General features: G+C 45.0%; 1 protein-coding gene across 13 annotated transcripts in view; it reads right to left on the bottom strand.

Moving 5' to 3' along the window:
• RIN2 (Ras and Rab interactor 2) overlaps positions 1-14,075 on the bottom strand; it is a 211,009-nt gene that overhangs the window by 8,142 nt on the left and 188,792 nt on the right. For all 13 annotated transcript variants that reach the window (XM_065921313.1, XM_065921319.1, XM_065921312.1 and 10 more), the window contains 2 exons: positions 3,632-3,937; positions 1,183-1,314 (listed from right to left, as the gene is read on the bottom strand). In XM_065921313.1, the coding sequence (XP_065777385.1) occupies positions 1,183-1,314; positions 3,632-3,937 (438 nt within the window). The remainder of the gene's footprint in view (positions 1-1,182; positions 1,315-3,631; positions 3,938-14,075) is intronic.

Here is a 14,075-nt window from a genome sequence, read left to right as displayed (position 1 = left end):
AGTGCACTGCTGTCTCCTCCAGGGAAAATCCCGGGATGCTACATTCTCTGCGGAATCCCACCGGCATGTGGATGGACCTTTTCACTTAAGCCCAGACTAAAACTCACTAGAGGAAAAAATGTTAGGCGCCAATTCATCACTCAGAGTCCATGTGGGCTGAGACACATGAAATGAACTGTCAGGACACACAGGCCGAACAGGCTCCGAACTGCTCCCCTTTAAGACAAGCTCAAACAAGAGTTCTCGTTATTTCAGGCCTGTGCACCATGGTGACAAACACCCTAACAACTTCCATGATAAAATACTTAACCCTTGTGTAAGGACAGGGATTCCTGTGAAGACGTGTTGGAATGAGGCACACAGAAGGAGGACGACTGAACTGACAAAGTAAGTTGAAAGTAAATCGCCCAGATTTTTTTACTCGCTGTGGTTTTATGTGAACGATGAGCAGGTGCTATTTTTTTTTTTTTTTTTTTGGTAAGAAAAGGAAATCACTGATGCTATTTTCATCATGAAAACCAAATTTAAAGAATAAAGATGAAAACAAAAGATAGGCCTTTCTCAGATTCACTGACACAACAGTGGGCAGTTATGCTGGCAGTGGAAATATTCTGCAGCAAAACTTGACAGCTTCCCTGTGAAATCAAAGAAACCATTTCTTTTAAAAAATGGCCCTGATTCTACTGAATGATATTTTTTTTTTCTTTACTGCAACTAAGCAATCTTGGTGAAGTATAATTATGGCAGGGTTGCATTGTTTTGTGTGTTTTTTTGACTTTTCCAAATTTTCTGTGACGAACATTATGACTTCTGTAATCTGGAAAAAAGTCAGTACCTTCTCACAAATGAACAAAACTAAAATGGCCGTTAACCCTGAATATGTCAAGAAGCACCCATGTAAGTGCCAGGTGGATCTGAGGTTTTATTTGGGGGGATGAAGATGTTTGGGCGCTGAAAAGAGTTGGAGGATTGCCCCAAATTGCAACTGGACTAAACACTACTGAATTGTCCACTTTACAATAGTTAATTTTAGTTTAACCATGAATGTACTAAGGGCTATTGCATTGCTCATTTTCAAATGGTTATCTCATGTTCTGCAAACTCTACCTCAATTTACAAAGAAAAGCAAATAAAAATGAAGAAAAGCGCTCAGTTCCTCCCACTTCTCCAAATGCCCACTACCTTCTCCATGTAGCAGGGACGGATCCAGAAGCTCCATCATGTACTCGACCTCCGTGTCTAGCTCCAGCATGTCACACTGCGCTATGACATAGGTCAGGACCGGCAAAAAGTCATCTGCTCCGTACATCCTCCCTGGAGTAGGAAGAAAGGGGGGGACAGACGGGTTATTTTTAGCTGCATTTCTCCCTTTCATGTCCTACTTGCTGCTTTTATTAGCAAAGAGCCATGCAGGGGAAGTGAGGTGGGTATTTCTGGAATCCTACAGTGGGGAGGGCTCCTTCCCACTGCCCTCATCAGAAGCCAACCTTAACTCAGAATTTCAGGATGAATGTCCAAGTCAATGAACACAGGGAAGACTGTTTTCCCATTTCCATGATTTGCCTCAACACATGCAATAAATCGGGGCTTCCCTGGTGGCTCAGCGGTAAGAATCTGCCTCAACGCAGGAGAGGCAGGTAACGCAGGCTTGATCCCTGGGTTGGGAAGATCCCCTGGATCTACTGGAGTGGGCAACCCACTCCAGCATTCTTGCCAGGGGAATCCCATGGACAGAGAAGCCTACTGGGCTACAGTCCATTGGTAGCAAAGAGTCCGACATGACTGAGCACACACACGTGTGCAATAAGAGTCTTTTTTTTTTAAAGGGTTTCACTGTTCAGCAAGTGACAGAATAAAACATTTTGCGTTAAGTGTCTACTTAGGATGTTTCTCCTTTGTGTCTTCCTATTGCTTTCTGTCCAAATTAACCAAACCATAGTGACCAAAACCAACTTCAGCAAGGAACAACTCGTCCTTCTCCGTCTTCAGTGTGACTTAAATGTGCTCCATCAGTGGACATCGAATAAATACATCTGATTAACATCTGACCAAAAAAATGGTCAGTCCGTACTATGTTTTATCACGACAGAAATTCTCAACTAGCGGTGACTCTTGCCTCCCAGAGAACTCTGGCATTGTGTGGAGACATCTTTCACACTCATGACAGGAGGGTGGGCGTGCAAACAGCAAGCATCCAGATGCCGATAAACTTCCTAGAGGAAGTGGGACGCTCCCACAGCAAAGGACTAGCTGGCTGTAATGTTATTAGTGCTGAGGTTAAGAAACTGCCTGAGAACAGAATCCTATGCAGATATAATGTGGGGGACTTCTTATAATTTGACAGACTACAGAAAATACACTTCTTGGGACTTCCCTGGCCGTCCAGGGGTTAAGACTCTGCACTTCCAAGGCAGAGGGTGCAAGTTCGACTCCTGGTTGGGGAACTAAGACCCACATGCTGCTTGGCTCAGCCAAAAAATAAAAGAAAATCCATTTCTTGCATGTGAAGTATGCTTCAGAAGCGGTGTTCATCTGCCAGCATCACCTGCCCAGGAGCTCACGTGTTAACATTTCTACTCAATAATCTGCAAAGTGCATGCTCATGGTGACCTCCCCCAGCCATGAGAAAACAGAGCCTGTTTTTTCTCTCTGCTGCCTCTCCATGAAGCAATTTCGCTCACTGGAAACACTGTGATCATCCAGGGAATTAAAAAGGCTCACCCAAGACCTGGGGTACCACAGGGCTCATCACTACCCATAAATCAGGGTCACTCTCGCATCTACAAGTAGCAGCCCTAGGGAAACCTGAGGGCTGACATGTGTAAATTCCTATTGCACTGCATCAGCTCAAGAAGGGATGGCCAATAAATGACTGTAATGAGACCTGAACGATCCAAATTTCTGACAGATGCTATCAGGGACACAGGCTCTCACTGGCCGGAATGCAATAACAACAGGAATAATCGGGACTATCTCCACCATGCTTGGGGCTATGCAAATATTGATCTGTCTAAGCCCACCTTAGGAGGAAAGCTAGGGTCACACCCAGGACAAGAAGAGAACTGCAGCTTGGAAGGTTGATTACGGAGGTTGAAGCCCCACAGTTAATGAACCCATTCCCAGACCCAAGACTGAGTCTGTATCCACTGCCCTGAATTCTTTTTTTTTTTTAGCTTAACATATCTTTTTTAAGGGTTTTTTTTTTCTTTTTTGGATATGGACCAATTTTTAAAGTCTTTATTGAATTAGTTACAATACTGCTTCTATTTGTTTTGTTTAGTTACAATACTGCTTCTATTCTATTTGTTTTGGCCACAAGGCCTGTGGGATCTTAGATCCCTGACCAGGGGTCTAACTCTTGCCCTCTGCATTGGAAGTGCAGTCTTAACCACTGGATTGTCAGGGAAGTTTCTGAACTAAAGCTTTTATAAACTGGCATTGTACAAAACTCATTGTTGCCCTGCCCTGGACTTTTGGTGTTGTTAGTTTGTTGCATGTGGACTAATTTGCATTTTTGTGAGCCCCTTGGTGAAGTCAAGAAGCTGAAAGGAAGAGCAGTTGGGGATTGGAAAGCCCAACACGTCCCAGCCCCATCGGAGGGCCAAGAGCCTGGATGGGGTGGTGGCCTCACCTGAGTTGTTCTCCATGACAGTATAGATGAGCTTGCAGACTCTCAGCAGCAGCATGACCTTCTTTTCTGGTGAATACATCTTCTGCATGGTCATGAACTTGACCTTGATTTTCTCCACATCTACAAAGTCAGGGGTGGGGGCGAAGACGCCCAGCTCCTGTGGATTCCTCTGCCGCACGAGCTGCAGGTTCTCCTTGAGTTGTTTCCACGAGCCATCGGCCACGTGGAAATGCTTCAGCATGGCCTCGACGTGGCCCTTTAGGGGCTTCAGGATGCACTTGTGCATGGCTTTCTCCAGCACCACATCTGCCAAAGAAAGCGCAGCTACTGTGACCATTCTCTAAAGAAAGAAGAAACGTAAGGTCTGCTTTCTGGAAATGCACACCTGCAACTCTGTGCATTGGCTATCAGGCAGACATGTCCCAACTGCATAGCCAATCAACCAAAATTTAGCCCCACATCATTTACACACCAGGCTTTCCTAGTGGCTCAGACAGTAAAAAATCTGCCTGTGGTGTGGGAGACCTGGGTTCGATCCCTGGGTTGGGAGGATCCCCTGGAGAAGCAAATGGCAACCCACTCCAGTGTTCTTGCCTGGAGAATCCCCAAGGACAGAGAAGCCTGGAGGGCTACAGTCCATGGTGTCGCAGAGAGTCAGACACTGAGCGACTAAGCACAGCACACATGCGTTCACACACCAAACTTTCTTTTTTCTTCAGTAAAGAGCCAAGAAGAGTGAATCTTCCCTAACAGTCTTATAGTCTCTCTTGCATGCAGTCAATACAACTGAATATATTTGTTTTAACTACTTTTACACCTTCTCACCCATAAGCACAGGTGAATATTCTAGAAGGTATGCTTTCGACCCAGTCTTTCCACTGAGGAGCCAGTGAACAGCTAAGCAAATGTGTCATGTTAAAAGAAGGATTTGCTAATAGCAAGGGTTCCAGCTCCCTCAAAATATTTCCTGAGGGAAAAATTCAACTAAATACACATGGTATCTTGGATTGGATTCTGGACCAAAAAAGTCTTTCTGTCATTTACTATAAAGGACATAGTGGGGCATTAGATGAGATCTGAATAAAGTCTGCAGATTAGATAATATCGTTAACAATGCATCTGGCTTCTTTCACAGACTGCATCTTGGAGACTCGGCCAGCTGTGCCTGGAGCAACAGTGTGCTCTTTTTCACAAAATGACTCTTCCCTGAAAGTTAATGAAAGTTAATGTTACTGCAGTTTTGTAACACAATGTCCCTATTTTTAGATAAATACCCACTAAGTATTTAGAGAAAAAGGGATACAATGCCTGCAACTAGCTCTCATGGTCTAGATAAAAGGAGGGGATGTGTGCATGTGTATATGTGTCTGTGCGTGTGTAAGCACGCATGCGTGTGTCAAGAGGAAATCACAAACACTGGGAATCTGGGTGAAGGGCAGACATGATTTCTTCATTGACTTTTTGCAACTTTTTTGAATGTCTGAACTGATTTCAAAATGAAAATTTAAAAATTCTTGAAGTGAGTTTCTGTTCAGAATTAGGAAATATCCTTAGGTGTGGGAGACATTATTTCCCCCTCTTTCTTGGAATGGTTTGCCCAGAGGAGAAGCCTTCTTGGCTGATGGTACAGGGACCAGGACCACGAAGCTGGAGCCCGGGTCTGAAGAGGGTCTGTGCCGTGAGAGGCTCTTTGCTTCTTCCAAATCAGTTTTTCCCTCTCAAATGCTTCACATTCGCATCAAAGCTGCCTGGGTAGCAACCACCCTTAGGATACGACACTTGGGGATATGATTTCATCTTGGAAGTCCAGGAACCCACAGAAATAGCCAAGTTATCTCTCTGGCCCTTGGCATTCCTGACAGACATCAGATGACACGGACTCTAAATGATTACCTATTATTAGAAGATCATGGACAAAGAGAAATCTAAGCAGGACATACCTATAGAAACTAAGGTTGAAGCAAAGGAAGTTATACAGTAAGAAGAAAAACAGAACAACATTTCTTCACATCTGGCACTAAAACAAATTAGTTTTAAAACAAATTAAAACCAAGATTGCATTGGTTATGCCGTGTCAATAAACTTCTAGAAAGTCATATAGCATCTCTGACTTCACTTCCAATGGCCACTAGGATGAAAAGTCAACAATAGTAATTAACATTGGGTGCCCAGTTGGGCTAGGCTTTATTTCATTAGCTCATCTAATTCTATAGTATCTCTATTATTTTTGCACAATATGACTATTAGGGTTTTTTATAGATGAGGAAACAGACTTGGAGATGTCTAATGGTTTGCTTGAGCCCATAAAACTGAACACCCTGCTTTTCAAAGTCAATGCTATCTTAGTTCTAAAGTTCATGGTGTTTTCATAAACATTCACCAGTTTACTGCTCTATTCAAAGATTCTGCAGCTACATTCCTGGTGACCCCTCCCTTTGCTGGAAGGAGGTCACCAAGGGAGGAGAAAGCCACGTCAATCATTAATTAGGACGCACATGAATGCTGGCAGCAGCATTACTCATAACAGGCCCAAACTAGAAAGCACCCAAGGCCCAACCCAATGGCATGGATGCCAGGAGATATACACACAATGGAATTCAGAAAATGGAATGCAGACAATGGAAAATTCATTCCATGACAAAGAGCAGGTTGCTGCTCCAGACACAACTGGCTGAGTCTCCAAGTTACAATCTGTGTCAAAAAAGCCAGACACACAAGAGTTGTCTCCTTTAGCATGATGCTTACACAAAGCTCAAGGACAGGCAAAACCAACCTATGATGACAGGTCAGGATGGCAGTCGCCCTGAGAAATAAACGGGGCTTCGGGGGACACTTCCAGGTGATGGAGACGGTAGATGCCTGTGGTGGCTACATGGATAAAAAATTGTCAAGCTGAGCACTTGAAATTTATACACTTCATGGATATATGTTAAACCTCAATAGCCATGTGTATAAATCAAACCAACAGAAAACACCTATAGACCAGCCTGAGCATTTCACCTTGAACCCCAAGGGCAACTTTTAAATTCCAAGCAAGTCTGATCATCTCAGGGCCAGAGTGTGCACACAAACCATCTCCGAAAGGTTCCATGCTGTTCCTGGGGCTGACAGCAGACAGCTCGTCAACCAGCCAGCTGAGTGAGTCTCTTAAGCAACTCATGCTTGTCCCCAGGGAAGGGGTGCTGATACTGGCCTTTGAGCCACAAACTCCACTCTTAATAGCAAATGCCACAGTGGAAATCTGCTAGAAGGGTTGATATCCAGGACCCATTGCCTTAAAATTCCCAAACAAATTTTTAGAACATTTTTAAAAGGTTATAATTTAGAAATAAGATAAAACTGGTCTCTCTGCTTTCTTTTTCAGGTCTTCACTCCTAACCACCCCTCCCCATCCTCACAAATCTTTAATAAATACAATGAATAAGAAAAAAAGTCCAAATGACAAGGACCCAGTAGCTGAATGATTCTCTCAAATAGGTAAAGAAGGTCATGCTTATGAAGCAAGAAGGAAAAATGATTTTAGGAAACAAAACAAACAGAAAATCTTTCAGAACATAGACTAGCTCAGAACAAAAGGAAAGAACAGATCAGATCAGTCATGTGGCTTATAAATTACTACTATCCATTTTCCCCTACCCTCTCTGGTTGCTTTACATCCAAGAATGATGCTGTTCTAGGCACTTTACACGAACTGACTCTTCTGCTCCTCCACCAAACCCCCGGTGGGAGGACCGTGATTTATTTTAGAGCTGAGGAAACCCAGAGACATGGATGCCACACAGGTACCAAGGGGAGTCAGGATTCAAGCCCAAGAACTCTGGTTATGTCAACTGTGTTTATCTACAAGGAAATAAAAAGATGCCGGAGAACTGTCTGCACTATTACATTTTGAGTGTGAGAAACCGATTGCTAACTGGATAACCCACTGGAAACACAGTTTTTGAAAATATTTATAGAGATCCTATCAACTGGTTCCAAAGTTCATCCACTCAGGGAAGCAGTCAGGGGCATCAGCCTAGAGCTCCCTGGCTTACTGAGAGCTGTAAATGCAGTGATTTACAGAAAGCGTTCAACGTATTGGCCTCTAGAACCATGACACGATCGCCCCCGTCTTAGGAATGAGGACAGAAGCCTAAGGTCTGTCACTTCCCTCTGATCGGAGGCACAGATTCCAGAGAAAGTCAGGCATGAAACGGGGACCCATCACAGGACAGGCTCACTCATCAGCTCGTCTGGACACTTTCTGCTCCCCTGCTTCTGCCAAAGAGGAAGCGAGAGTCCAGAAGCTGAAGTTCAGCGAAGGCGCGTGTCTTAGAAAGAGTGAGAGGAGGTGGCCTGGCAGCCGCCCAGCTGTGTCTTTCTAAGTGACTCTGGCCTCATCACTTCACCTCTCTGACTGTCACTGCCTGCAACTTCTGAACTGCCATCTACTCCTCGCCCAGGGCAGGGAAGACAGAAGGAGCACTCTGAACCTAACTGATGGTTAAAACAATTCCCCGTATTCTCCAGGAATTCTAACAGAACCCAGAGTCTAAACAACATGATGTCCAAAAGGGGTAGGTTGCAACCTACACGACAAAGATCAAAGATGAAGTGAGGTCATATAGCCTCTTGGCTTATTTATGTTCTAGCATTCTTTCAAGAAAGCAAAGTAGAAGAAATAGAAGTTAAGTTTGATGACAAGAGGTAGACCTTTTTTGTGGGGAACTCAAACTGTGAAGTGCAAATGTGCACCATCGTGAATACTGATGGGGGCGTCTGTTTTCACAGTTCCTGGGACAAGGGGCAGTTACAGAAGCCTGTGCTCTGTGCTGGCCCTTGCTTCAGCCCTGTCACAATGAATGAGGGCCCTCTCCCTGAGGCACAGAAGTTAAATGACTTTCCCTGAACGGTGAAGAACCTGGTTGTTCCTACTGCAAAGAAGTCAGGAAATAGCATAGTGGCACTTGCTCTGTACGAGAAGGGCAAAAGGAGCCGGTTCTGTCTTTTGGGGCTAACATGGTCACCTCTGGCTGCATAGCTGGATTAAAGATCAGGGCTGAGCTGGACAGGGTACTCATTGCTTTCCAAGCATTCCAAACACTTTTATGTACTTTACATGTATTTAAACTACCCTTTGACTGACATGAATACGTAACTCCTATGTGTTTTTCCTTTGGGTCTTCTAGAAGCCCACCCAGAAACAAAAGGATTAGAGTTGAGTGGTTCCCCTGGGAGAGGAGCCCAGGCAGCTCTGGTCCCCGAAGCAGGGAGGCAGCCCATGCCCCGTGCTTTGTTAGCCAGTTACCACTGGGAAGAGAGGTAGCACTGGGGTGCCTCAGAGCTAGCCCCCCCAGGGGAGGCAGCTAGGGCCTCACACACCTGCTCCCTCACTCCCTGCCGGAGGGTGGCCTCCCCAGAGTGGGGCGAGCATTAATCCTCCCCCCCTCCCCTTTCCATCCAAGCTGGACTGGCGGGAAAATGCCGCAGGTACTGGAAATCCAGGAGGGAAGTGAGTGTCAGTGGAGCGGGCACAGTGGTACTTGGTAAGCCTGCGGCAGGTGAAGAAACGGAGGCACAGAGAGGTTAAGACACATGACCAAGCACACACAGCTCAGCGGCAGCAGAGCTGGGACTTGAATCCACAGTCCAGTCTGAGCTATGGTCAGGAAAAGAGGGGCGGTCTTCTATCTATTTAAACTAATTTTCAAAAATAATATAGACGTGCTTTCCCTAGGCTGCAAGAGGTCGATCTTCCTCCTGCTCTGTACCTTTTGATGATGTACGAAGAGATCCTCTCCTTCCACGTGACATGGACGCAAGGACTAGGTCGGAAGTCAGAATCACCGTGGCTTAACTCTTAACTTGGCACCACTATGCCTCTCAGCCTACGAATTTCAGAAGGACTCTGTCTAAAACAGAGCAGGTAGGTAACGCAATAACTCAAGGGATTAAACCAAACTCTGAATTCAAACTTCAAAGCAAATCACGCTAGATTTTGAAGCTTGAGTAAGACTTATTCGTGCATGCTCAGTCGTATCCAGCTCTTTGAGACATCAGAGACTCTATGTAGCCAGCCAGGCTCCTCAGTCCATGAGATTTCCCAGGCAAGAATACTGGAGTGTGTTGCCATTTCATCCTCCAGGGGATCTTTCCAACCCAGGGGATTGAACCCACTCTCCTGCATTGGCAGGCAGATTCTTTATGACTGCACCATCTGGGAATCCCCAGGCTTGAATGCTCATTTAAAAAAATGATATGAAGCAAGGAAGTTTTAATTGTTTAAAGCTCAAGGAATGACTTCAGACTTCTTTCTTAAGCACACTACACTCTCTGGTGTTTAACCACATTTCTTTATAAAGAAAATAAAACATTCATGTAAGTAAATTGATGTTCTCTTTGAAATACGTGGGAATTGGGTTTAAGGCTACTTTTTCTTCAAATAATGGTTAATACCCTTCAGAGAAAATATACATTTTGACAGCCACTAAAGAAAGCAAAACCATATCGTGTTTTTCATTACTGACTTTTAGAAATACAGTTGGCTTCTCTGTATATTTGTTGAGTGTTTGTGTGCAATTTGAATGAAATTTTTGGGAGTTGGAAAAATTTTGTTTTTCTTGAAACAAGACTTGAAAACAGAGGGATTTCCTTAAGATTAATATCAAATCAGAAGTAAAAATTCTTTTGCTCGAAGAAAATCAAAACAGTATCCACAAAAATGCAACAAGTTCTGTAAAGTGTAGATTTCACTACCAGAAAGTTGGGACTAAGTTCTCTCATTGGTTGAAAGAGACTGAAGCGGAAGTGGTGTGATGTGAAACCCACCAATAAGGAGCAAGTGTTGGGATAACAAAGGATGTCACAGGGTCTATACCTTACTGGGCGGGGCACTCAGGAGTGAGTACACTTAACTCTGTCCATGAGTTATAGATCCTGGGCTTTTGAGGAGGATGCCAAATGGTATACACGCTTTTGTTAAAGCAGTTGCTTGTCCCTGCACGTACCACTTCTGCAGAGTGGAAGGTAGAGAGCTTGCCACAAGGGAAACACGATACTGGGCCCTGGAATCAAGAGAGAGCTAGGTAGAAAGGGAACTTATCTCATCCTCCTACCAGGAGAGCAAAGCTGATGTCAATCAACCAACATCTGTTCAAGAACCTCTACACGGCAGGGTTTTGTGTGGCAGTGCTTTAAAGAGCAGTCTAAACAGAAGTCAAATTCTCTACAATAGGGCACCAGCATTTAGGCTGGCAATTTTACAGCTTTGAGACTGTTTATCATAACAATCTCACCTGGCAAGTGCTGACCTACAGGGCTACGACAGGAGCCCATGGACAAAGTGGTAGTTGGGTGAGAGCTATTTGGTTTTTTCATTGGCTTTTCTCTGTGCAACTGAAGAACTCTTTTGTGAAGAAGATTAGCATTGTATCCAAAAACTAAATGCACATGTGTTCACATGGTTCTTTTTCACATATGAGTGATGGATTTCTACATGGGTTACAGCACTGAAATACCTCCTCCAACTTCCTTAATGACAGGATGGAATTCTGTAGATCTAGGCTTTCCATTTCCACCTCCTCAATCAGCACTCTCTCCCCCAGAAGCTGTGGGAAAGGAGGACAGGACTAGATTTTTTTTGAAGAAGAGAAACCCAACTGGTATTCTTGAAAAGCCTTACAAGCAAGCATCAGTTGACACCGGTTCTGAAGAAATTTGAGGTTTGGAATTCTGGGGGTGGCATTTAAAGTGAATCCATTCAAAGTGAATTATAACCTCCCAGGAAGTGAGATTGGTGAAAATAAACTGATAAACAAGAGGAGACCCAGGCTGAATCCAATCTCCCCTACCCACCAGCAGCATAACCCTCCACAAGTCACTTTATACATCTTGACCTCCGGTCCTGAATTTGCAAAACAGAACAAAATCTACACAAAGGTACCAACCGTGAGTTGATCACACAATTCAAAGGAATCACTGTGTTAACAAGGTCTTAGTAAACTAGTGAGGAATATGTAAAACAGATCATTTAGACTCCATTTTCTTGCCAGAGTCCGAATCTAAACTGGCACATTTAAGGGGACCGGTTTTCTAATCATTAGGATCACATCTTTCCCCACAACTCGGCACGTGATGAGTTTCTCAGGTCACCTTCTGCTTTGGCTCGCCTTCCTCTTAATTTCAAAAGCCCAGCACATTCTCTGCACTTCTCAAAACAGAATAATGGCTTCATTGATGAAGCAACAGATATGATGAAGCATCTGCTTTAATGCAAAAGCTTAAACAAAACAAACAATAAAAAAGTGTGGCAGTGTGTTGTCTGGGTACACCCACACATCCGCAGACAGTGGCACTTTGAGCTGCCTCTACCAATGGTGAGCCTACTATTCTAATTCCCTTGAATTTACAAATTAAATGTTTAAAGTAACTTTCATTTAGACACAATTGACAAATATTGTAGTCCTATTAGGTGTATAACACAATTAAACAATGTTTTCCAATCTCCTTAGTTTCTTATGAGAAAATATGAACATAAGCACCAGCAGGGGAGAGGGGTAAGGTTCAAAACACAGGGTTTAAAAAAAATAAACTGTGGTGGGGGGCTTCCTTGGTGGTTCAGTGGTAAAGAATCTGCCTGCCAATGCAGGAGACACGGGTTTGATCCCTGCTCCGGGAACTAAACCCATGTGCCATAACTACTTAGCCTGCACGCCAGAGCCTGTGGTCTGCAACAAAAGAAGCTGCCACAATGAGAAGCCGTGCACCGAAACTAGAGAGTAACCCCTGCTTGCCACAACTAGAGAAGAACCTGTGCAGCAACAAAGACCCAGCACAGTCAAATAAACAAAGTAAAAAAAATTTTTTTTAATTATAAGATTTTTTTTTAATGTGGACCATTTTTAAGCTTTTTATTGAATTTGTTGCAATATTGCTTCTGTTTTATGTTTTGTGTTTCTGCCCACAAGGCACATGAGATCTTAGCTCCCCAACCAAAGGTTGAACCCACATTCCCCAGTGGTCCAGTGGAAGGTAACCACTGGGCCACCAGGGAAGTCCCCTCAAAAAAACAGGCTCTGAATCCAAAGAAGAAAGTTCAGAAGCTGCACAGGCTAGGCCGGTATTGCCCTGGACAGCTGACTCCACCTGGCAGAACCCAGCCTTGCTCCAGGGCGCACGGATGCCGGCTTCACAGGGCTGAGGCCAAGGCCTACTGCCAGCGCTGGGACAGGCAGCCTGGATGTCAGCTTCCCTCCTCATGACCTTAGATTTTTAGATGGAAAGCTCCATCTTTCCAGAGCAGCAAAGCATTTGTGTCAAAGACTGCTGGCCACATTCAAATCTGTCTTTGGAGAAGATGAGATCCGGGCTCCAACCAACAGCAATACCCTATCTGAACTGTCACCTTCGGAGATGCTAGCAGGAGAGCTTCTCTCCGCCCCCCCACCCCACCGCACCCCCGCCCCCCGAAAGGACCTGCAGCTCCGGGGGGTGCTCACAGCATCGGCGGGGAAGGAAGGCAAGGCCTGGCGCCCCAGGGAGGAGCCTCGTCTCCGTGGGCTGGCTGGCACTGCGGCCACATAGCCCAGCGCTGACATCAGCGCCCGCCTGGCTCTCCGGCCGGTGCGGGGTCTGAGCCGGTCTCCCCAGAGAGGCAGGCTCGGGGGGCGGGACCGAGAGGGCCGGGCCGCTCTTCCGTTGTCCCGAAGGCATGCATTTCCATCCCCAAGGCACATCCTGGGGCACATTCCTTCCAGCTTTCTCTCCAGCAGTCGGGTTCTAACCACGCCCCACCCACCCCGGCGCAAGCCACAGGAAAACAAACAAGGCTTTGATTCCTTTGTGAGAAAATCAAAAAGCTGCTGAAACTCACTTCAAGGAGACCGGGGGAAAGAGAGAGGCGGGGAGACACCACCGGGAAACCACACGCTGTTTACTACTTTCCACAAACAGACCCAATCAGAAAGAAGCCGAATCCAGCTTTGCTTTATGAACGGCCTAGAAAAGTTGGGTAGCTCTTTTTGATCGCTGCTGCCCAGTGAATGAGGTCTCTGAAATTTGTCCTTCAATCTTCTGAAGTTAAAAAAAAAAAAAAAATCCCTTAAGACTCTAGCCCTGGAAAAAGAGAGGTCTTGCCAAATTCAGTCTTCCCTTGGCCAAAGTAACTATTAGCAATTCAGCTCTCCAATGAGGTTAGAAAGAAAGTTATTTCCCCTTGACTTTGGAGAAAACACCTTTCATGTGACCTCCAAAATTCGATACTTATTTTTAAAGATACACAAAACAAACTTGTCCATTTGACTTTTTTTTTGTTTTTGCTTACTCCCAAACTTATTGAATTCTGTGATTAGAAGCCCACAGGGCAGTTATCCTTTGGGGAGAAGGGGGGCGAGGAGGGGGGGTCCCTGGGGGTTTTGATGCTGTCATATTCTGCTGCACCGGTGCTTGCTCCCTGTGGCAACTCATC

This window comes from Muntiacus reevesi, chromosome 2 (genome assembly GCF_963930625.1).
Source record: "Muntiacus reevesi chromosome 2, mMunRee1.1, whole genome shotgun sequence".
In the NCBI taxonomy this organism is placed as follows: Eukaryota; Metazoa; Chordata; class Mammalia; order Artiodactyla; family Cervidae; genus Muntiacus; species Muntiacus reevesi.
This window is presented reverse-complemented; position numbering and strand designations above follow the sequence as displayed.